Source organism: Bubalus kerabau, chromosome 11, assembly GCF_029407905.1.
Source record: "Bubalus kerabau isolate K-KA32 ecotype Philippines breed swamp buffalo chromosome 11, PCC_UOA_SB_1v2, whole genome shotgun sequence".
Taxonomy (NCBI): Eukaryota; Metazoa; Chordata; class Mammalia; order Artiodactyla; family Bovidae; genus Bubalus; species Bubalus kerabau.
Window position 1 is genome coordinate 5,202,017 of NC_073634.1, and position 23,913 is coordinate 5,225,929.

The 23,913-nt window shown below is 55.6% G+C and overlaps 2 protein-coding genes across 10 annotated transcripts; one reads left to right on the forward strand and one right to left on the reverse strand.

Moving 5' to 3' along the window:
• The first annotated feature begins 364 nt into the window (after positions 1–364).
• On the forward strand, positions 365–11,168 carry LOC129622739 (fumarylacetoacetate hydrolase domain-containing protein 2). Of its 7 annotated transcripts, none has more exons than XM_055539321.1 (9): positions 366–546; positions 1,293–1,381; positions 3,631–3,881; positions 5,190–5,406; positions 8,986–9,045; positions 9,250–9,412; positions 10,444–10,552; positions 10,663–10,750; positions 10,855–11,168. In XM_055539321.1, exons 3-9 carry the CDS (start codon positions 3,637–3,639, stop codon positions 10,915–10,917), a joined length of 945 nt encoding a protein of 314 aa, XP_055395296.1. In that variant the 5' UTR covers positions 366–546; positions 1,293–1,381; positions 3,631–3,636; the 3' UTR covers positions 10,918–11,168. The 7 variants fall into 7 exon arrangements, with proteins under 7 accessions (XP_055395300.1, XP_055395296.1, XP_055395298.1 ...); XM_055539323.1 differs by having other exon boundaries at positions 1,293–1,367; XM_055539319.1 differs by having other exon boundaries at positions 1,338–1,381.
• GPAT2 (glycerol-3-phosphate acyltransferase 2, mitochondrial) lies at positions 11,156–23,913 on the reverse strand. 3 transcript variants are annotated; one of them, XM_055539318.1, is made up of 22 exons: positions 23,851–23,913; positions 21,250–21,378; positions 21,008–21,121; positions 20,247–20,320; positions 19,737–19,841; positions 19,363–19,491; positions 16,941–17,040; positions 16,410–16,543; positions 15,997–16,096; positions 15,683–15,895; positions 15,220–15,339; positions 14,970–15,052; positions 14,510–14,628; positions 13,753–13,823; positions 13,422–13,680; positions 13,187–13,335; positions 12,995–13,072; positions 12,418–12,549; positions 12,222–12,286; positions 12,056–12,121; positions 11,775–11,830; positions 11,156–11,447 (listed from the first exon to the last, which is right to left on the reverse strand). In XM_055539318.1, exons 2-22 carry the CDS (start codon positions 21,310–21,312, stop codon positions 11,377–11,379), a joined length of 2,301 nt encoding a protein of 766 aa, XP_055395293.1. In that variant the 5' UTR covers positions 21,313–21,378; positions 23,851–23,913; the 3' UTR covers positions 11,156–11,376. The 3 variants fall into 3 exon arrangements, with proteins under 3 accessions (XP_055395293.1, XP_055395291.1, XP_055395292.1); XM_055539316.1 differs by having other exon boundaries at positions 12,222–12,342; XM_055539317.1 differs by lacking the exon at positions 23,851–23,913 and adding an exon at positions 23,518–23,718 and having other exon boundaries at positions 12,222–12,342.

A 23,913-nucleotide genomic window follows, 5' to 3' on the forward strand; every position in this document is an offset into this window, starting at 1 on the left:
GTACAAACATCCCTCCTCTCTTCACCGATCTTGCACAATCGGAAGGCTTGTCTTTGTCAACCAGCGCGCCATAATTTGGTCTCCACCGCGTTTTCCTCAAAGATCAGAGCAGGGCTGGTCCAGATGCAGGGCCTCAGGCGGGCCCAGGGCGCAAAATTTCAGGAAGCACCCACTTTCAGGTTCCTGCAAGCGCAGGGCGTCCCGAGAGCGAGTGCCTCCGGGAACGTAGCGCCCGGCGTATGGAGTCTGCGCCAGCAGGCCTGCAGAATCAAGTAAGAGACCACCTACCCTTCAGCGCTGGGCCCGCCCCCTCCGCAACGTGCTTCCGGCATCGAACTAGACGCCCTGCGATTGGCCGTTGTCCCCGTGACGCCACGAGAGCGCGCCCGCCTCCGCTGACGTCTTATTTAGGGGAGCCCCTCGGCTCACCCCCTTGTTAGAACCCTAGGCTGGTAGCTGTCTCACGAGCTCAGTACCTGCGCTCAGGCGCCGGGTGGTCGTGGTCTCGGGCCCGCGAGTCCTATTCCCGACAGCGCAGGGCTCCAGGTAGGTTAGATCTGGGCCGGATGGCGGGGCACGCTGGGCCTCAGCCTCCCTCCCGGCCTCCCGGGATGGGCAGGACTGAACGCTGCTGCCCCGCCTCTCCGAGCACTCTGGTGGGGTGGGCGGGCCTTTCTGAGCGCCCACTGAGCTAGGCATACAGGGAAACTGGGAGACCCACGCAGGGGCCCAGACGAGTGAACAGTAGCACGCGATCCCGGGCGCAAACCTTTGTCTCGCAGGCTTATGACGCCTGCGACGCCCCAGGTCCCAGCCTTTTTGCTTAAGGACCCTTTTCCGGAGCTGGATTGAGCTCAGGCACTGTGGCTCACTGATTCCCACAGAAGCAGCGGGGCCACTTTCTGGTACCTTGGCTGGTGACTTCACCCTAAGCCTCAACGCCCCTTCTGTGAAATGAGGCTCTCTGCCTGGAGGGATTGCTATAGGACGAAATGAGAACCTGCAAGGGTCTGTCGCGTGGGAAGGTCAGCCTGTGGGTATCTGGGAGAGCAGGTGACAAGCCCTATCCCGGAGGCAGTAGCCAGCAGATCAAATTTCCCTGAGCATGGCTGAAGGATTGCAGGGCGTCCCTGAGCCTCCCTATCTCCTATTGGAGGTTCCTATTTCTCATCAATACCCTTGGGCTAAAGTGTCCCGTGCTTAACACCCCGAGGACACGAGGACACGTTAACCCAAATCAAGAACTCCAGTGTCACCTGGACCTGGATTCAAGTCCCAGCACTTTACTGTAGATTTTTTATCTGTGAAATGAGACCAACAGACCCTGCCTTCCACAGTTGTCAGGAGAATTAAATCAGACATTGCAGGTAAAGCACTTAAGGTAAGACCTGGCATTCAGTGGGATCGGTTTAATCTTAGTGTGTGAAGTATCGGAGTGCTAACACTGTAGCTTGAACAGCCCTTGCCCGTGGCATGGTTGGTGCTTGTGTAAGGTAGGAGGGTAGGAGGTTTTAAACTCCTGGTTTTCTGGCTAAACTCATCAGCCAGCACAGTGAGCAATCAGAACAAGTGACTTGGATCTAATCAGTCTCTAACTTATCAAGGCAGACCGAATCATCAGAGAACCAGGAGTCTGGGATTACCTCCAAGTGCCTGAGCATAATGCATGCTAAGTCTCTTCAGTTGTATCTGACTCTTTGTGACCCCATGGGCTGTAGCCCACCAGGCTCCTCTGTCCATAGGATTCTCCAGGCAAGAATACTGGAGTGGGTTGCCATGCCTTCCTCCAGGAGATCTTGCTGACTCAGGTATTGAACCCATGTCTCTTTCTTCCCCTGCATTTGCAGACAGGTTCTTTACCGGGTCACCACCATGCCATGCCCTCCTCCAGGGTATTTTCCTGACCCAGGGATTGAACCCATGTCTCTTACATTCCCTGCATTGGCAGGCAGGTTCTTTACTCGGGCACCACCTGGGAAGCCCAAGCATAAAGGGCTACTTTTGAAAGCAAGGAACCATGAAGAGGAGGGACTTTTGGAACAGAGGCCAGACTTAGAAACAAAAAAAGAAGAGAATGGATTTTGTCTTTGAGTGGAGCCTAGAACTCAAGATGGGACCTGAGCCTTGTTGATACTTTCTCAGTGATTTGATGAGGGATGGCACCTCCTCCTGAGATGGATAATCACCAAGCTTTCCCAAGTAGTGAAAAGTCAAGCCCCTGCTCCGACATTCCTTCTTTCAGCTGAGACTAGCTGAGAGCCTGCTGCATGGCAGGCACAGTACTAGGCACCACGCACCCAGTAGTGAAAGAGACAGTCATGGCCCAGGGACCCAGAGAGGAGAGGTCCCCCGTCAGGCTTGGCCCCTGAACTCTGCCTGCAGCCTCTCCCCAGGCAGCCTGTACTCTCCCCCATGCATGGGTGCTTATTTGCTCAGTCATATCCAACTCATTGTGACCCCATGGACTGTAGCCTGCCAGGCTCCTCTGGCCATGGGATTTCCCAGGCAAGAATACTGAAGTGGGTTGCCATTTCCTACTCTAGCGGATTTTCCTGACTCAGGAATCAAACCTGTGTCTCTTGCATCTCCTGCATTGGCAGGCGGATTCTTTACCATAGCACCATCTGGGAAGCCCAAATAGGAGGGTAACAGGATCAAATTGACATTAAAAAAAAATTGCTTCTGTCAGCTTGTCTTTGAGTGGAGCCTGTTTGACCTGCGGTCTCTTGCTCGTGGTGGGCCCCCCTTTAATGAATTCCTAGACCTATTCATTTTAGCCTAGCCCACACTTCCTCAAGAAACTCGACAAAGGCAGGGCCCTCAATCTTCCCAGCTGCTGCTGCTGCTAAGTCACTTCAGTCGTGTCTGACTCTGTGCAACCCCATAGACGGCAGCCCACCAGGCTCCCCCGTCCCTGGGATTCTCCAGGCAAGAACACTGGAGTGGGTTGCCATTTCCTTCTCCAATACATGAAAGTAAAGTCGCTCAGTCGTGTTGGACTCTTCACAACCCCATGGACTGCAGCCTACCAGGCTTCTCTGTCCATGGGATTTTCCAGGCAAAAGTACTGGAGTGGGGTGCCATTGCCTTTTTTGCAATCTTCCCAGAAGTGGTCTCAATTGCTGAATCCTACTTAACTACATCAGTTGTTAACATCAGTCTTCCCTGCAGGCAGGATGGCAGGGCTGAGCGTGTCTGACCTGCATTGTTTGCCTCAGCGGTGCCAGGTACAGCCTAAGCTGTGAGGAGGCACTGGGTGAAGGAAGACTGGAATCCTGGGGACCTGGCTTAGTGGCTGGCATGAAGTAGTTGCTTCTGTAGAAGTGTTTCATTGCTGTTGATCAGTTGCTAAGTCGTGCCTGACTCTGAGACCCCATGAACTGCAGCACGCCAGGCTTCCTGGTCCTTCACTGTCTCAGCATTTCGTTACAGGCCCAGAATTGAGCAAAACATGACCAATACATGGTGAGCAATACACGGTGAAATAACTTAAAATCTGGACCACTTCCCATGCCGTGTGCCGGGAAAAGCTGATGGGGCAAAAAGCCTTGGGCTGCAGCTCAAGGAGCTTTGGGAGCCCCAGCGATGGTCTCAGGCCCTCTGTCCTCGGGACCCACTTTCTCCCCATAGGAGCTGATGCTGGGGTCCAGTGGCAGGAGGTTGCTCACGACTGTGCTGCAGGCGCAGAGGTGGCCCTTTCAGCCCTCCAGAGACATGAGATTGGTGCAGTTCCAGGCACCCCACCTAGCGGGACCCCACCTGGGCCTGGAGTCAGGGAATGGCGGGGGTGTCATCGACCTCAACGCCTTTGAGCCCACACTGCCCAAGACGATGGTGGAGTTCCTGGAGCAGGGAGAGGCCACTCTGTCAGTGGTGAGAAGGTAAGTCAGCAGGCAGCACGACCCTGTCTTAGCTGCCCCGTTCTCCCTCGCTCCTCACCACCCCATCCCCGCCTTGGGAAACAGAACCAGAGTAGTTCTTTTGCAAAGGATCAGGGTAATGCAGGCTTCCTCTCTCTTAGCAAAGAGCCTTAGGAGTCTTGTGTGTCAATAGCCTCAGTTTACAGGGGGACCCAGGGAGGATGACTGGCCTTCCCAAGGCCACATACTTGGTGAGGGGGCAGGATTCTGCTCTGCCCCACTGCCTTCCCGAGGGGGCTAAGGCCTGGGGCCCTAAGACGACTGAAAAGATGTTCTTAAAGACAGTTCTTGGGTTTGAGTTGGATTAGGTAGGTGCCTCCCTGAACCCAGGAGCCCTATGGGATCTGGTCTAAAGATGCTGAGACACAGGAAATTAAAAACTAAGTTAAAAAGCTAAAAACACTCTGAGATGTCATTTTCACCTGTTAAGCTGATATGAATACAGATGTTTGACAGCACACAGTGTTGGTAACAGTATTTTCCCCCTACTTTCATATTCTTGCAAGATCAGAAACTCCTTCCCTGTCCTTTATTAGAGAATTGGGTGTATCTACTGTGCAGTAATATACAACCATACAAAAAAAGGAAGGTAATAGACTTTATATGGTAAGATCTCTAAAATACATATTTTTTAAAAGATGTATATAACATGCTGTCATTGGCATAAAAAAGATGGGAGAAGAGTATACACAGAGTGACTGTGAAGATCCATACAGGACACAGCACTTGTCTATGGGGAGGGAGTGGGGTGACTAGGAGAATGGGTGGAAGACAGAGCTTTCCCTTACCCCCATTTGCACCCTTCGAATTCACTTACATGGAAATTATTATGTATTTCTGTATTATGTAATTCCGTATTATGTTGTTGTTTAGTCGCTAAGTAGTATCAGACTCTTTGCGACCCCACAGACTGTAGCTCACCAGGCCTCTCTGTCCATGGGATTTTCTAGGCAAGAATACCAGAGTGGGTTGCCATTTCCTTCTCCAGGGTATCTTCCCAACCCAGGGATTGAACCCTCGTCTTCTGCATTGACAGGTGGATTCTTTACCACTGAGCCACCTGCGAAAGCCCATATTACCTAATGGGGGATCGGGAATCAACACTAGATGAGCATAAACAGTGCTCTCATATCAAGGGGCAATAGCTGGGCTTGATTTTCAATGCTGACTCTGATGGTTGATCTAGAAAGTATGTTTTAAAAAGCAAAGCTTGGTAGCAGCTGCAGGATCTCCCCAGCAAACCCCTCTCTCCTGTTCTGGTCTTTGCAGAGCACTGGCCACCCAGTTGCCAGTCCTCCCACGGTCAGAGGTGACGTTCCTGGCCCCAGTCACTCGGCCAGACAAGGTGGTGTGCGTGGGCATGAACTATGCGGACCACTGCAGAGAACAGAACGTGCCTGTGCCCAAGGAGCCCATCATCTTCAGCAAGTTCGCCAGCGCCATTGTGGGGCCCTATGACAACATCATCCTTCCGCCCGAGAGCCAGGTGGGTGCCTGCCCGCCATTCCCCCACCCCGTGTCCCTGGGGCCCATCACAGGTGCTCAGCGTCCAGCCTAAGGGAAACACCTGTTGCTCAGTAGCGCATTAAACAGAAACTCCAGGGTATTATACAGTGATAAGACAGCTCATGGGGGGAAAAAAGACATTAATTGTTTTCCTGTTTGATTATAAAAGTAATATACTTGCTTTATAGAAAATAAAATATGTAAAGAAATTATGTTTCATAATTTTCAAAATTACATAAATACATAAAGAAATGAAAAGCTACACATGTCCCCACTGTGCAGGGCTTGCAACATTTATGTTTTACTGTATATCTTCCCAGAATTTCTTTTTCCTTTTGAACTTGTGTTTTGGGGGAATAGCCAATTAACCATGTTGTGATGGTTTCAGGTGAGCAGCAGAGGGACTCAGCCATACACATACACGTGTCCATTCTCCTGCAAACGCCCCTCCCATCCAGGCTGCCACATGACATTGGGCAGAGTTCCCTGTGCTGTACAAAAGGTCTGACCTTGGTGGTTATCCATTTTAAATACAGCAGTGTGTACATGTTCATCCCAAACTCCCTAACCATCCCTTCCCCCCGTCCCAGCAACCGTCAATTCATTCTAGCCAGTGAGTCTCTGTTTTGTAATTAAGTTCATTTGTATCACTTCCCTTTATTATTCCACACATAAACCCCAGGGTTTTTCTGTTTCTGTCTCTGTTTATACTGTGCATATGCCTACCATTTACTTAAGTTCCCCATCAAGGACATTTTTCATGCCATTAGATATTCTCCCCGACGGTTTTTAGGTCACTGCTTAGTTTTCTCTTGTGTCAGTGGCGATACTTCATTCAGTAGTCCTCATATTGCTAAATAGGTTGTTCCCAGTTTTTAGCTTTTGTAATGTTGCAGTGAATATCCTTATAGAAGAGACTTTGCATATCCATGAATGTGTGATTATTTCCTTTAAATTAACTCTTAGAATGTGAATGTCTTTGTCAGAGTATAGGCAGGATTTCAAAAATTAGCCAGAGTGACCTTTGGCTGCAAAAGCAGTTTACATAGCCACCAGCGGTGTATGTACCCGTACTAGTACTTTTAAATTTTTAGTTTAGAAGTACTTTGAAAATTATAGAAAAGTTGGGGAAACACGCAGCGACTGCCCAGAGTGTGGACCTGGAGTCACCACGTGCATTGTGCCGCCTTTGCTTTTCTCTCCCTGCCTCCCCGCCCTGCCTTCCCGCTTCTCTGCTGCTTTCCTTCCCTCCTGCCCCACAGGCACACGCACACTGTTTAAAGGGGGGTTAGTAGAAAGAACTTTACAAAGTAAATTGTAGACGTTGAGCCAGTTCACTCATAATTGCAAGTCATGTAGCAGAGCAGTCCTGCCCCTGGTTTCCTTACCCTCCTGCTCTCCACCCAGGCGCCCCTTCCCAGTAAAGTCTGTTGCTTTGTCAGCAAAAAAAAAAAAAAAGTTCACTCGTAGAAACTTCAGCATACGTCTCCTGAGAATAAGGACAGTGTCCTACATGACCACAATACCATTACCACAGCTAAGAAAGTTAATATTAACCATATCTAATACATAGTCCAACTGGGAATATTACCCGTTGCCTCCAAGGGTGACTATTAACTTGGGTCCCATTTTGATTTTTGGAGTTGGTCCAGGATCAGTCAGGGTCACACATTGTTTTTGGTTGTATCTCTTAGTGCCTTTTGTCTAGAACAGGGATTCACAGACTTTTTCTCAAAGGGCCAGTTAATAGTAAGTGTTCGGCTCTGAGCGCCCATCAGCGTCTGTAGTAACGGCTCAGCTTTGCCGCTGTTGTGTGGAAGCAGCCTGGCTGGTCCATGGAGGAACATGGCTGGGTCCAGGAAAACTTCATTTACAGGAGCAGAGACAGCAGACAAGCAAGGATTTGGCCTGTGGGCCTCAGCTTGCTGACCCCTGATCTCAGCAGTTTTTCTCCCTACCCTTTTTTATCTTTCATGACAGACTTTGAAGAAATCAGGCACATTGTCTCATAGCGTGTCTCACACTCTGGATTTGTCTGGTCAGTTCATCATGATTAGATTCAGGTTAAACATTTTTGTAGAGTTCTACACAGCTTAATCTGTTCAGGCTGCTGTAACAAAATACTGTAGAATGGGTGACTTATAAAACAACACTTGAGTTCTTGACATTCCAGAGGCTGGGAAGTCCAAGATCAGGGCACCAACAGATTATGTGCCTGGTGAGGAACCCTTCCTGGTCCACAGGTGACTGTCTCTTCACCGTGTCCTTGGGTTATGGAAGTGAGCGCTCTAACATCGCTTTCCTCATGGGGGCTCTGCCCTCGTCACCTAATCACCTCTCGTGCCCTCACACCTCATGCCCTCACACTGGGGTTTAGGTTTCAGTCTGTGAGCGGGGGGTGGGGTGGGACACTGACGTTGCTGAGGCAGCAGGCGCGTGCTTGCATCCCGTCCAGTGTCAGGTGGTCCTGAAGTTTGATCGCCTCGTTTCCGTGATGCTCACGTGACCTCTCCATGGTAAGGGGCCTTTCACTGTGGTAACTGGTAAACAGTCTGCAGAGGAGTCACTGAAGCCACGTGACTATCTTATTTGCCCCACAAGTTCTCTTCCAGGGATCATCTGGTCACCCTTCCCTGAATCCATTACTGCAGTAAGGGTTAGAAAAAGGTGACTGTTTCCTTCTGTCATGCCTTCTACTTTTATTAGCTGGTATTCTGTGGAGAAGCACTGCTTGGCTTTTTGTTTTACCCCTGTCCCGTTATCACTGTAAATTCCTGACTCTTACTTTTATCCAATATGTCATAGTCCATAGTCCATCATGGACATTCTCTCTGATACTCAGAGGATCTGTTTGGTCAGGGGGCGGCTTTCGGATGGCCCCCACCCACATCATTTTCTGAGCACTCCTTCCTACGACGACGCAGTTCCAGGCTTGTCTCGTACTCGCGTCACCGACTTGGACTTGGCCGTTTCCCTGAGTAATCCAGTTCTTTTTTGTGTTCACAGTTGTTACTATTAGAAAAGTCAGTTTGCATGGCTAACTTGTATCTACTTTATATTTGCGCTTTGCTGATTATGGAACGGGCTGAGCATGTTTTCCTTTTTGTGGCCCTGTGTATTTATTTTTGTAAACTGCTTATTCAAGCCTTTGGCCCACGTTTATTTTGGCACGTTGATCTTATTATTTAAGTGAGTTAGTGCATTAAAGCACTTAGAATAGTGCCTGGCAAACAAGTAGGGTTTGCTATTGTTATTCGGTATTTATCCTTTTTTGGAAGTATCAAGAGTGATTTCGGTACAACTCCGCCCACCCCCACCAGATTGCTCTTCTGCAGTCACTGGGGTCACTCTGCCTGCCTCCAGCGGTGCTGCCTCCACCGCCCAAGGCCACAGTCCACACACGACACCTCCCCTGCGGGCCTCCCCTAGAGCTGTGGTCTTCCACACACGGGCTGGCAGCCGCCCCACCGTTCAGAGGCCTGGCCCCGTGGCAGGAGCCCCTCAGCAAAATAACGGAGCCCAGAGCCAGGCAGCTTACTGCCCCTTTCCCGCCCTACAGGAGGTGGACTGGGAGGTGGAGTTGGCCGTGGTCATTGGAAAGAGAGGCAAGTACATCAAGGTGAGGGAGAGAGGGCCAGCTATCCTGGCACTGCAAAGTGGTTGGCATCTACCCGCTCCTGACACTGCCTTGCCCCTCACCCACCACCACCTCTGGCTACCTCCAGCCACTAACATGGGATCAAGGCTTTGAGACCCTTTGTGACAGGGCTTGGTGTCACCAAGAGCTAACCTCCAATCTGGCCAAATCCCCTGCCCCCCACAGGCTACAGATGCCATGGCCCATGTGGCTGGCTTCACTGTGGCACACGACGTGAGTGCCCGTGACTGGCAGATGGGACGCAATGGAAAGCAGTGGCTGCTGGGGAAAACCTTTGACACCTTCTGCCCTCTGGGCCCTGCCTTGGTGACCAAGGACAGCGTGGCAGGTAGGTCTCTGACGGCCCGCTTGGCAGCTCCTCTCCTTCCTCCTGCATAGATACGTCAGCGAATCCGCTTTCCAGAAGGGGAGTGAGGGGCGTGGCCCGCCGAGGGCCCGTCCCCAGCTGCCCTTTCGTTGACTGTTGGATTAGAGCAGATCTCTCCACCAGCCTCCCTCCCCGTCCCCCTCACTGTAGAGGCCTACAGCAGCAGAGGCGTGACTCTGCACTCAGGACGTGAATTACAGGGGAGGGCTCTCTCCTGACGGCTGGGTCAGGCTTCCTCTGGCTGCCACCATCTGGGAGAGTCCTTACGTTGGAAGGAAGCAGAGACGGCCTTGGAGCATCACAGAGAACAGCTGTTCCCGAGCCCCCGGCCCTTTCTTTAGTGAAGGAGATGGGAGCTAACCCCCAGGGCCTCACCCGGCCACTGTGTAGCCTGGTGGCAGCAGCTGCAAGCAGCAAGGGCACAGTGAGAGCCTGGAGAAAAGACAGGGGTGAGGAGGACAGCACAGCCCCGGGCGGGAGATGTCTGTGTAATTCAGCCTCACGGCGCCCTGGGCAGTCAGTCATCAGTGAAGTTACACTGTGCTCCTGGGGGCGTGCTTGTGACTGTGTGAAACACCAGGGAGTTAGGATGAAAGTGCAGGTTACCCAGGACACATTTACAGGTCAGCCGCCAGGTGCAGGTCTTCACTGCTTCTCAGGCTGCTACCCTGTGGCTTTGTAACACCCAGTCAGCCTCTGCTGCAGATAGAATCTGTTTTTTAAGGCAAAACCCAGCCACTGTTCTCTGGCCCTGGAGTCTGGAACACCCCCTCATTAACCCACCCAGTGACCACTGGTGGGCGCTCTGCTGGGTGGTGGGCACAGGGAGGCCTGGGCAGGCCGGAGTCCACACAGACTCCAGGGTGGGGAGCCCAGCAGACAAGCCTCTCCCTGGCAAGTTACAAGGCCACCCTGTGCTTTCGTTTCCTGGTTGTCAGGAGGGGGTTGGGGGGCGGAAGGGAGAATCCCAAATGTGTCGTTTTTGGTTTCAGACCCACACAACCTAAAGATCTGCTGCCGAGTGAATGGGGAAGTGATGCAGAGCAGCAACACCAACCAGATGGTGTTTAAGACAGAAGAGCTGATAGCCTGGGTCTCCCAGTAAGTGGGGCGGATCCTGGCCCCAAACACCACCTGTGGGCTTTACTGGGCCCCCCATGCCAGGCTGTGGCACCCCAGCCCCTGACCTCACCTGGCCCTTCTGCCCGTAGGTTCGTTACTCTTTACCCAGGGGACATCATCCTGACCGGGACGCCCCCTGGTGTGGGTGTGTTCAGGAAGCCTCCTGTCTTCCTCAAGGTAGGTTGGCTGAGCGAGGAAAGGCAGAGGCCTGGTGGCGTTGGCTCAGACTATGTGCGCACCACACCTCAGGCCTGACAGCCTCATGGCCCACTCTGTTGCAGAAAGGCGATGAAGTCCAGTGTGAGATTGAAGAACTGGGTGTCATCATCAACAAGGTGGTGTGATGCCTTCTGCTGCAGGCAGAAGGGGCATTTGTTCCCATGGAGCCCAACATGGCGAGAGGCCCGGTGCCAGCCCCCTCGAGGCTTCTCTTCATGTAGAGGGGGAGGAGATGGTGCTCACCTCCTCAATAAACTTCTCTCTATCTTCCTTTAGGATGTGTTTCCAGGAGTGAGAGGGCATTCCCACCCAGTGGGGAAGGAGAGCAGATACATACACATGATCACACCAGAGAAACAGTGCTGAGCCTGGGCACAGGGGACTCATCCAGTCCTCTAGTTTATTGCAGCAAAGGATGCAGAAAGCAAGGCATAGTCAAACCACAAAGATTTGACAGTCCAGCTAATAAGTCTTCTGCTTCAGGGCAGGGCTGCGGTCCAGGGCTGAAAAGTCTCGACATGGGCTCCTCCCCACAGTTTTAGCTACAGATGAACTGCCGGATGAACTGTTCCAGCTTTTCCTGGCTATCCCGGCTGGCAAAGGCAGGGGACAGGTGGAGCACGGGGCCTGTGGGGCCGGGCATCTGCTGCAGCACCTGAGCCGCAGAGAAGGGCTCTGAGTGCTCACATGGGCGCTGGGCCCCTCCCCTGGAAAACTGACCCCCTAAGCCTTAGTGTCTGAGGTCAAATGCTGCCTCTCAAACATCCTGATGCCCCACCTGGGAGCAGGATGAGCCAGTGGTCAGGGAGACAGAGGAGCAGGAAAACCGTCCTACCTTCCCCAGCTACTGTCTGCACGCCTGCTCTTGGGAAACCCTGGGTAAGTCCCCGAGTGGGTACAGCCAGCTCCCCTCAGCAGCTCTGTCAGGGTATGGGGGTGGGAGGCAGGGGGACAGGAGGATGGAGAGACCGGCCCCTCTCACCCCCAAGTCTCTGAAGGTCCAGATGGCACTGACGGCAAGATTTGGGTCCGCACACTCTGGATGAAAGAGAAGTGAAGGCTGTAAGTGGGGACGGTCCCTGGCACAGCTTCTCTTCTCTTTAAAGAGGGAACAACCCAAGGAGAGGACTCAAGCTGGACCCAAAGGCCTCTACGCTGCAGCCAGTACTCCTGACCTCAGGCTTTCACTGCCCACTAGGGGGCAGCAGCCAGCAGCCGACCTCCCCCTGCCTCCCTGGGCCTGGGCTGGCTGCTGGGCCTCACCGAAGAGCCCTTCCTCCTGGGCTGTGGCCTGTAAGAACTGGAACAGCTGCTCCGTGTAGCCGGACTCTGTGAGGGAGAGAGTCTGAGACCTGGGCCCCACGTAGGCAGAGCTCACCCCGCACCGTGTTCGGCCTCTCCTTAGGATGGCACGGCGCGCGGGCCTCACCCGTATCCGGGAGCCGTCCTCGGTGGAGGAAGGCGGCAGCCTGCGCAAAAGCCTTCAGCACTGGGCTGAGCAGGCGGCAGAGGAAGAGAAAGAAGTCGGGGCAGCGGGACTGCTGGCTGAGCTGGAAGGGGACAGGCCAGGGTGAGGGCGGCTCCCACCGCCTCCCCCGCCCCCTCCCCAGCGGCGCCCCACGCACCCTGAAGTAGCGGCCCTCCGCCTCCTCGAAGTCCTCGCTGTCGCTGTCGCTGAAGTCCCCGCTCAGTCTCCACAGCAGTCTCGCACTCAAACGCTTCCTCCCTGTGTCACAGGCTGGCTGGGAGCCCGGGGTCTGAGGGCCGGGGGAGCCACGGGGCCCTGTCAGGCTGGCCAAGGGCCAGTCTCGAGGCCCCCCAACGGGGTACATGGCCATCCAGACGCCGGGAGGTGAAACCAGACGCAGACCTGGGGGGCCGAGGAGGATGCCCCAGGCCACGCCAGACGGTGACAGCTGCTGAGAGGACATGAGCACCTACCACAGGGGCCACAGCCCCTGTGGACAAGAGATGTGGAGGGCAGGGGGTCTGCAGAAGCCCCCAGAGGTGCGCCTGTCAGGTCCTGCCAGTACAGGCACGCACGGGCCCAGTGCAGGCGTGGTGACACCCCGAGGTGGAGTGTGGTGGCGGCAGCACCCAGGCGTCTATTCAGCTGGGGCCGGGGCTGCCCTCCCCCCCCCACACACAGGGCAGAGGAGCCGGGGCCCAGGCAGGGGCTTCTGTCTGCAGCCCCCTTCCTACCTCCTCAGCCACGAGGAGCCCACACTGGATGAGACGGTCCAGCACCTCCTGACAGTAGCAGTAGGAAGACTGGCAGGGCTGAGGGGCGACAGGCACCAGTGTGAGCTCAGGCAAGCCCGACCAGACCTGCCGCCACAGGGCTGGGGCAGACGGGGAGGCGCAGGACTGAGTGGGCTGCGGAGGAGGCCTGACCTGCAGCAGCAGCAGGTCCTGTGGCAGCAAGTGTAGCAGCAGCAGGATCTGGCAGTACAGCTCCTTCTGGCTCAGCAGCTCGATGCCCTGCAGTTCCCAGGGGCCCTCGGGCCGCACCCTGCCTGCCAGCAGCCCTCGCACAGCACAGGCTGGGGGAGGAGGCGGCGGACATGAGGAGGCGTGTCATGCCCCTCACCCCTACGTGTTCCACCCACCGCAAGCCCTGGGGACTCACCACCCACAGCCTCGCTCAGGAAAGTGGGCAGCAGCTCGGCACTCAGGCGTGCCAGGGACGTGAGGCCTGGGCCAGGGCGCGGAACCACCAGCAAGTCCCCCTGCTGGATGCGCAGCAGGGCCACATGTGGCCGCAGCAGGCTCAGCGTGTGCTGCACCAGGCACCGCAGCTGCCCCGAGAAGCCCACGTCAAAGCCACGCAGCAGCGTCTCCTCTGTCAGCCAGGAGAACTCCCCCAGGAGCTGCGACAGGAACACGCCCTGGGTGGGCAGAGGGGGACTGAGCCAAGGGCCGTGGCTCCTCCCCTGGGCCCTTAGCACCCCGGGCCCTACCTTCTGGTGCTTGAACAGCAGCAGCGTCGCCATGATGGCCGTGCTCATCACCGCGGAGCTCGCCACGCTGGCTGGAGCCAGAGGTCAGGGATGCTGGTCAGGGCCGAGGCCCAGCAGCCCCGTCCCTGTCACTGGGCAAGTCTTCCCAGCCAAGAACACACCTCCCTGCCAGCAGCCACATACACACTCCCACACAACTCCACCCTGGGAAGGGCACAGCAGGCCTGGTCCCTGCATGCCACTCTCCCTGGTGGAGAATTGACATCTATCAAATATATGCTGCAACCCAGGCTGGGAGCTCAGAGACCCTCCCTGCCTCCTGTAGGCCTGTGCTGTGCTTAGTCGCTCAGTCCTGTCTCTTTGCAACCCCATGGTGCTACCCACCAACCCACAGTCTCTGCCATGGCAGAGACACTTGAGAAGATGGTAACTATGCTGTTAAGAGCCCCCTCTGTTCCAGGTACCTGTTAAGCCCCTGACATACATTATTCAGTTCAGCCAATGTCACCTCAAAGTGCAGTGGGCCGGGCAGCTGCTTGCTTGTGTGCTCTGACTTAGTGGCTCATGTTCCCCCTGGCTGCCCCCTCCTCAGGGGCAAAGACAGGGACAGGCTCCACTCTTCATGTGCCCCAAGTGGGCCCGCAGGAGGGGGCAGGTGCAGAAACCCACCTGGAACGGAGGGCCCTGACCCACTGGCCAACTCGGAGAACACAGTGCTCAGGAGCCTCCCCCAGAGGCCAGACTGAGGGCCCCTCACCATTCAGGACGTGCCAGCTCAGCCTCCTGACCAACAGCTGGTCCTTCTCCCTGAGGGACAGAAGGGGTCCGGTCACAGGTGTCCACTCCTGCTCCTTCTCAGTGTCGGGGACAGCCGTACTAGAATAGAGACACAGGCCACAGGATGAGGGGACCAAGTGTACAGACAACCACGGGGCACCCAGAACTTTCCAAATACAAAGGTGAGGGTGTTTCCTGTCCCTGCAAGAGCGGGCCCGTGTACCCTTAGTGCTTTCCAGGCTGGTGTGCCATAACCCACACCCAACTTACAGGCGGGGTGGGGGGCACCTGGATGGTTTGAGATGACAAAGATTAGCTGGTGAGGGGAGGCTGGGGCTGGTGATGTGTCTGTGGTCAGGAGAGGAGGGGGTGCCAGCTCACAAGCCGGGGTCTGAGAGCTCCCTCCCTTGCCCAAAACCCTCATACTCCTCTGCCCTTACCACTGGCCCAGCACGATGGGCTGCAGCAGCTGCTCCAGGGTCTGCCTGCTGCCCCAGCAGCTTCTGGCATTGATGATGTATTCCTGCCCAGGACAAGGCTGTCAGGTGGTCTGCCCTGGCCCACCTGGAAGCCTACATACAGCCCATCTGAATTATGCCAGGCCGTCCTTGCAGTGGCCTGAGGGCCAGGCTGCCAGAAGCCCTAGGACAGACCACAGGTATGCCCAGCCTTGCCCAACAGGGCCCACACCTGCAGGGAGAAGGGCTGGGCCAGATGCACACGGACACAGACTCGGCGGCCACAGCCCCAGCGTCGCAGGGTCCGCAGAACAGCCAGAGCGCCTGTCCACAGCCCCAGCGGGGCCAAGGCCTGCAGGGAGGAGGAAGGCGCTGAGGGAGCCGGCTTGCCTGGGGCATGCTTTCTGCTCCACTTCATCTTAGGCTCAACCTGGCACATGACTATGACCTCTCCAGGCTCATTTTCTTGTCTGTGAAACAGGAGAAATCCTTTCCTAGCAAGGTCTTTGGGAATGAAATGAGAAGATGACTGTTACAGCCTTGGTGGGTGCCACAGGATAATGACCATAGGGGTGGAATTGCTTTGCACTCCCTCCTTAACCCCAGCCCCGAGGGGCCTCTATCACAGGATACAACACTGTGCCTCCTCTCTGGAGATGGTATCCACGTGGGGACCCAGGGCAGGAAGGTCTTACGTGGCATGTATCATGGGGTGCCTCTGGAACCAGGTCGTAGGTGACAGCCACCGGCACAAGCAGAGTGTCTGGGACGATGGCTGCCTGGACCCCCTGCACCACCAGGCCCAGCCAGGACAGGCCCAGGGCTGACAGCCGAGGCCCCCGAACTCCAGGGGGCTCCTCCAGGAAGATGAGCAGGGGCTGCCTGCTGGCCAGCAGCTGCTCCACAGTCTGGAAGTGGGTGGAGGGAGGCAGGTATCAAAACCAGAACAGCTAAGGCCCCTGTTCCCTGGCCTGGCCCCATAAACCACCACTGGGGGCACAGCACTCACCGCATGGACCACAGCCCTTGCAAGAACCCCCTCAGGGCTGTCTGGGGAGAGGTTGGCCTCTGGGGGCAGAAAAAGCCCCCCAAGTTTCTTCAGCAGAGCTCTGTGGGGGCACAGGGAAGAGGAGGTAAGGTGCTCAGGAGATGGGACCAAGCAGGAGGCTAGTGAGAGCCGTGGCCCCCTCAGGGCCAGCCTGGGTCCTGCCTCAATACCCTGAGACCAGGCATGGCCCTAGAGCCCACAGCTGACCCTCCATCTGAGCCCCACAGGCTGGGCTGCACAGTATGCTGAGAGCAGAGGGGCCAGGAAGAGACCCTCTGGGGAGCTGATGCTAGCAACACCACCTTCCCTCCCCCACACCTCTATCCCAGTCTGGGGACCTCGCCACTGTACATCCAAGGGCATAAGCCTTTTACCTGAGGAGGGGGGAACAGGTGCGGGGGTCCCAAGCCACACGGAGCACGCCCACGCCCTGGGAGAGCAGCACAAAGGGCAGCAGGATGCCATCCAGGACTGACTTGTGGGTAGAGAGGAAGACGAGCGGCGAGCCCTGCTCCAGGGAGAGCCAGAGGGAAGTGCCAAGCCACACCCCCGCCCTGAAGATGCAGGCAGCCGAAACCTAGCGCCTCCAGACCCAGGGCAGTCCCAGAGGGAGGGAGGGTTCGGCTCAGCAGGCTTTCTCTGAGCACATTTCCCAAAAGCGGAGGAGCTCTGTCAACAACTTTTAAGGTAATGCATTGACGTAATGGTTGTTAAGACATGATGAAAAGCCGTTAGAGGAAGCCTCTAGGGAGCAGGACCGTGAGACACGAAGACAAGGTCGTCAAAGAGCAGTGCATTTTTCCCACCCAGCTGACGGGGCTGGTCCCAACTTAGGGCTTGGCCTAGCCTCTGCTCCTGTCCCCGCCATCCCACCCCATCCCCATCCCAGTGAGGGCGGGCCTTACTGCCTGGGCGGCCTTCTGGACCATCTTCATCTGGCCCCTGTACAGCTGCACGTTCAGGAAGAGGCAGTTCAGGAACCGCAGCAGTGCCCAGCTAAACAGCCTGCAGAGCAGTGCCCAGTCTGAGGTATGGGCCGCCCAGAACTCCTCTAAAGCAGGCACTACTACTGTCCTCATTTTACAGAAAAGGAAAGTGAGGTTCAGAGTGGTTGTAGAAGCTGCTGGGTAGGAGAGAAAGCTAAGAAGTGGGGGTGCTGGGACTGGAAGGTGGGCCTGACAGCAGAGCCCACACCTGCAAGGTGCTGATACTCCCCTAGGAAGACGTCATGGGCCACTGCCTCAGAGCACGTCTGTGCCCCCATGCATCCCAAAGGAGATCAGAGAACCAAGACTCTCTCCAGGCATAACCAGCCTTGTCTTTGCAAACTGCTGGGGCAAGTGGACTAAAAGGGAGGGGTTAGTGATGTAAGAAGGAAAGGGGACAATGAAGGGGCAAAGTCTGGGGAGGGGATGTCCAGAGCCTAATGAGAGGACTGGCTTTCAGCGGGAGAGAGGCATAGATGCAGGCAGCATGGAGACACGGAGGACACGTGGCATGTCCTCATCAGATGGCTCCTGTTTCTCCATGAGGCGTGATCAGGACACAGCGCGTGAGTCAGAGAAGCAGCAGTCCAGGTCAGGGCCTTGGAGAGCGCGCTGTGCTCCTCTGAGAATCACACTTAAAAAGGAAGCAGGTCTACCCACTGTGCGTCTCTCCAGTGACATTCGGCTGCTTCGATGCAGATAAGGCAGGTGGCTAGGTTGAAACACAACTGGGTTGTGCCCAGTGACTCCCTCCCAAGGACACTTCTGTCACCCGGGGCCCTGGAATCTAAGCTAGGCCTGGAGGGCAGGAAAGACAGGAGGTGGGCTGATGGCTGGTGTAAGGTGCTCAGGTCAAGGGACTGGAAGTCATGACAAAGCCAAAGAATGGTCACATGGAAAGCTGGTCACAGGTCACCAACAACCTCTACTTCCTGTCCCTGTTCACTTGACCCTTCAGCACTTTCAGGACAGCTGAGCCTCACATGTGCTGCCCTGTACCCTTTCCCTCAGTGACTCACTCCTCCCTGGCTCTAAGTATCGCCTATGTGCCAAAGATCTGCAAATACACATTCCTGGTCTCAACCTGTTTTCTGTGCTCCAAATTCATATATTAATATATAAGCAGCTGCCTCAGTGTCTCCACCAGTATGTCAGGTGTCAGAAAACTTTTATGTCCAAAACACCTTTTGTGGGCCAAATTCACTCCTCCCCAAGCCTGCCTCCTCCCTTCCGACCACACCGCCAGGCGCTCAACCAGACGCCCAGCCCACCTGCAGCGCCCCCTTTCCCTCCACTGGCCCCATTCCAACCCTCCTGTACATCAGTGAGTCCTGTTAATTTCACTTTGGTTTCTCCATCCATTTTCCCAAGTTCTACTGCCATCCCCACCCCCCATCATCTCACCTAGACTAACAAACCAGCCTCCCCAGAGGACCTGTTCTCTATTCTTGACCTCAATTAACCTTGCTGTCATTCTCTGTCTAAAACCTTTCCATTGGTTTTCATTGCACTTAGAAATCAAATCCAAACATCTTGTATACCGCTCTGCATATCTGCTCCCTTCTACTTCTCGATTTTGTTTCCAACAACTCACTCCCTCACTTGCCAGCTTCCAACCACATCAGCTTCTTGAGCAAACCTGGCCTTTTCCTGCAGCCACAGCTCATGCTGTTCCCTCTGGGAGAACTGCTCCCTGACATCCTCACTTCCCCGAAGCTGGCTCAGTTCCCCCTTCTGTCCCTGGCTTACAGGTCTCTTCCCCGCCTTCAGGTTTTCTCAGTCCTAGCCCTTGTTCTGTCCTTCTTGCAAGCATGTGCCACCTCCACTTCCCCAGAGGCTTGCTCTGCATCTAAGAGGAGCTGCACCCTGTGCAGGACACATGTGGGAGGAAGCAGGTGGTGACAGTGCCGGGTATGTGTGAGTGAGTGGGCAGGCCTACAGATGGGGACCCCGGTCTCCTCTCTCCACCGGAGCCTGACCTGGGGAAAGGTGGAGGGGCAGAGGAGGCACTGAAGTCTAGGTCACAACCAGGCGTTCCTGAGATGATCCCCCTAAGCCCCCACCCTCTCAGGACAGATACACACAGGCCAGCAGTGGTGAGAACACGGACTGGAATCTGGGAGCTGGCTCAGATCAAAGCCCCTCCCCCTTCCCCAACTGGTCCCCTGAAGGAGCCAGCTGTTTTCAAAATTCTCAGTGTCCAGATCAGGGCTCTTCCAGGCTGTCTGGTAAATACACCACCCAGCTCCCCCAGGAGAGGAGTCTAGTCTTTCCCCAAGCCCAGCCAATGCTCCCTCCCTAAGGGCAGAGGCCCCAGCCCAGGGCCCTTCGGCAGAGTTACCTGAGCAGGAAGGGGCGGGGCGGGGCCTGGATGTGGCCCAAGATGCGCTGTACCTCTTTCCTCACGTGGCTGGGCACCTGGCCTTCCCCAGCCCCTCCCGGGGCCCTCCCTGAGATGACATTCCGCACCCTGTGGTGGAGGGCGGGGGAGGTGGTGGTTGCAGTACAGGGCTGAAGCAGGCCTAAGGTCACTTCCCTCAGCCCTGTAGTCCCCAGGGCACAGCCTCCAGCCTTCACCCTCCATCTTTAAAAAATGGTCCCTGACCAAGCTAACACTCTTGAAACCAGTCCTTTCAACCAGCCCCGCCTAGAGCCTTTGTCATGCCTTTAAGGATCCCAGAAGTACCAACCAGATCCCAGTCCCTGCCTCCTCACCCAGTGCTTTCCATGATCTTCTGTGAGGCATCCTGGCAGGGTGGTATGTGCTGCTCCAGTGACCACAAGAAATAGCAGAGCCTCCGAACCAGCCAGCCCCGAAACCTGGGCACAGCCCCCAGAACAGGGGGTAGATGTCTCAGAGCCACCCCTCCCCTCAACTAGGGCCCACAGAGGGTATTCCATCAGGAAGGGATCACATCCTAGTCCTGTGGACTGGGAACACCTGAGCTTGGCTTATGGAGCAGGAAGAGGAAGCACCTGCCCACCTGTGGCCCATTCCTATCCCCTCTCCCCAGGGAACAGGGTACAGGTTCGGGGCTTGAAAGCTCACAAAAGGAGCTGAGGGAAACTCCAAGCCTGCCTGTCCCCACCCGTGGGTTTGGAGCAGAGGGCACAGTCCATTCTTGTCCCATCAAAAGAAGAAAATGATACCACAAAGCAGGGCCCCAGCAGCCCTGTACCCAAAGGCCCTGCCCACCACCCGGCACCACCCCCAGCTCTGACTACCTGGTGTTCTCCTCCTTCACCAGGATCACATTGCAGAAGCCAAGGTCCATTATGCTTCTGTGGAAGAGGGACTCCTGCCGGAAAGGGGCAGAGAGCATGTCCTTGGGGGGTCCTTTGCAAACCGGCAAAGGAAAGCTCCTGCTCTGTCTTCTGCAGTCTTTCCCTGATGGGCTCTACAGTCTACCGAGAGATGGATTATAGCACTGCAGTTCCCAAAAGATGTCTGACCTCAGATCCTGAAGTTCACTTAGGAGAGAGGGCTCCATGGTCAAAAGGAAAGGGCTGCAACCTCTACAGAATCACCCTCTTGGAGAGTAGCGTATCATCTCTGAGAAGTTCTCTCACCAACAGCAGGGAACACGTAGCCTGGATCTCCACAAGAACCCTGAGTCCCACCAGCACCAGCACACAGCACGGACCTACAGAGGCCCCAGGCATGTGCCGAGTGCTCGCCGACTCTGAGTGGACAGTGTCTCCAGGCCCTCCACTCTGAGTGCAGGCATGCTCAGACCCCAGCCCTCTGGCCTCTCAGATCCCTCTGTACCTCCCCACCCAACTCTCCCAGGCCTGGGAGCCAGAAGCCAGGAGCAGGCCCAAACCACCAACCAACAAACACTAGAGCACCCATTCCCCTGAAAGACAACGGGCTGGGGAAGGGCTGGGCTTGGAAGACATGAAGGAAACTGCTTCCCAGGGCTGCGGCAGCTGTGGCTCCCAGAACCAAGCTTCCCAAGGTAGGGCCTGGCTTGACCGTCACTCACCCAGCTCTTAGGGGTACAGGTCTGGCAGCAGCGACCCACAAAGGGGCGGTATTTCCCCAAGAATGGGGTGACAGCCTCCAGCTTCATCCCAAAGCCTGAGGACCACAGGCTGGTCTGGAAAAGGGCCACAGGGAGAGATGAGAGGACTCAAAGTCCTTGACAGAGGGAGGCGGGCTCCAGGAGTGAGGGGCACAGGACGGGAGGCAGGAGGGTAAAGGGTGTTCTGGGAATGGGAATGCTACCTCCTGACCATCCTGGCTGCTTTTCTGCTGGGTTTGGAGTCTGGCTTCCGCCATGGTGTTCATGGGGGTCTACAGCATCTGGGAACCAGCCACCTCTGCGCCCCTCCTCTCTCTCCAGAAGAACCTGACCTGGGAAGAGGAAACAGGATGGAGGAGGTACTGGAATCTGGGCCAAAACCAGAGGTTACTGGAGTGACCCCCACGCCCCCACCCCAAAACAGACAGACAACATAACATGCAAGCCAGCAGTCGTTTGATCCAGGGCTGGAATCTGGGGGCTGGCTCAGATCAAAGCCTTTCCCCTCAATACCCAACCAATCCCACCAAGGAGCCAACTATCCTCAAAAGATCTCACAGTGTCCAGATCAGGGCTACCTCAGGCTAGCACTCAGAAAATGGGTTGTCTCATCATCGATATCCACTCTGCCTTCTCACAGCACAGATGGGGCTGTATTAGAGACTCTGACACTTTCTGTGCACTAGGAAGGAACAAGCCTGGACTGGCAGGAAGGAGGCATTAGGCTGCCAAATAGGAACAGGACCACTGTCCCGAGGCCACCAGGGCCTGCTCAGCACCAGAAGACAGCCCCTTTCCTCTCAATCATTACAAGAATGAGGGCCGAGGGTACTGGATGGGTGACCGTTCTCTGGGTCAGAACTCAAAGAAATGCCACACAGACCTGTCCCCAAGGAATGGTCTTCTGGTTGGGGATAAGACACTTTTCCACAACTGGTATCCTCTCACACAGCACTCTCTACAGAAGATCCCACTTGGTATCGCCTCGGCCTCCTCCTTTCTACCACATTATAACATCCATCTTCCATAAGACAGCACCAAACCCCTCCTAGTCCAGAAACTGGGCCCTAAAAACCCTTCTCCCCTGATCTCCCTCCATGTCCCTGATGGATAGGCTGATCCAATTATTGCTATCATCTCTACCCTCACTACACAGTTCCTACTCCTACCTGGGAATGCCTTCTCCCTTCCCATCACCTCCCCAAATTCTAAGTCCACGGCTCTAAGTCCATGATGCTTCTGCATCACCTTCCAGGTTTTTCCTCCCTTCCTTGGTTCCCCCAGCCCAAGCCTGACAGGAAAGAAGCCTCCTCCAGGGTTAGCCCATATCATCTGAAAGTATCCTGAGGGCAAGAGCTACAATGCACTCATCTTCGTATGCCCAGCCTTCTGCCCTGCCCAGAGGAGGGACCCAGGAGACGCTAGTTAACTGACTGTAACTTCGCCTCCCAGAATTCCTCTGCATCTCTCCTCTTCTCAGTTAGCAGTTTAGAACCACAAGACCAAGCGGTACCAGGATCACAATTCCCCAGTGAACAGCTCTGCTAGACTTATCTGGAACGCACCTCCTCCTTTGAAAATGTTCTCCCAGCCCAATTCACTGACACTTGGCACAGGAAGTCCCCAAGACCAGGCTCCAGTCTGTGGAATCCTGCCTGCTTGGCAAGGAGGGTGTCTGCTCCCCAGCTTCAGAACACCCCCACTCTCCAACCTAAACCCCCTAGATCTGGGCTAATGCTACAGGGACAGAGGAAGGGAAGGATATGTTAAGACAAGGCAAGGGATAACTCCCAGTCACCAACCAAGTCAGCTACTCAGCTCACACAATCCAGGGCTCAGTTTGGGGATAGATCTTTCTAGCACCCCAGGCCCCCAAATGGGGACTTCTCTGTCAGTCTGCAACTCCTGCCAGGACACCCCTCCCCGCAGGACCCCAACAGCAGAGGCGGCAAACTGGCCACTAGAGGACCAAATGCAGTTCACAGATGTACTTTCTTCGGCCCTGCAATCTTCTACAACTTGGCGGATTAACCTCAACATTTAAAACTAGAGAGCTTGTCAATCATAAATCAACTAAAAATAAACAAACACTTTTTAAAAGCCAGAGAGCTTGTTACTTTAAAACAAAAACAACAAAACAAAGAAAGAAAGGAAAAAAAAAAAAAAAAACCCGCGTCTCCAGCGGCTGTTGTTAAAAAACAAACACAAACCAGCGACCTGGCGTCTCTGGCACGCACCCCACAGGGCCTCGGCTGGCCAGAGCCCAGCGCCACTGTCCCCATGCCCCTCGCCCGGCCGCACGCGCCCTCCCGGCCACCACCACCTCAGGCACACCTGACGCCCGGCCCCTGTGTGCATCCGAGTTCGCATCCCTGATCAAAACATCGCATCCAAACCCGCTCCCCTGCCTGGTATGCCTGTTCCCTACAAAGAACATGCTGAACATGACCCCTTCACCTTGCAGCCCGCACCTGGAGTTGGGGGAGAGGGGACTCAACTCAGCCCCTCACAGACCCACAGCGAGCGTCCCCCGAGCTGCCCCTAGACGGAAGGAAGGGGTCCTGCCACACTGGTTCTGCGTCCAGGCTGACGAGAAGCCGAGGACCACACTTAGCTAGGCTCCCTGAGGGGCTGCCCTTCAGACCAAGGACCCCACAGTGGGCGCACAGGGCCGGCCCCCTGTCCAACCCTCACCAATCCCCAGAAAGGCCTTCCGGGTTGGCACCCAAAGCGGGAAGGCCCCTGAGCGGTCCTGAGCCTGGCCCGACCCAGCCCAGCCCGGGAGCAACTCCCTCGAATCCTACCTCACACCCGGCGCCAACTCCCGCCAAAGTAGCAGCCGGAAGTGCACGCCGACAGCCTTTGCG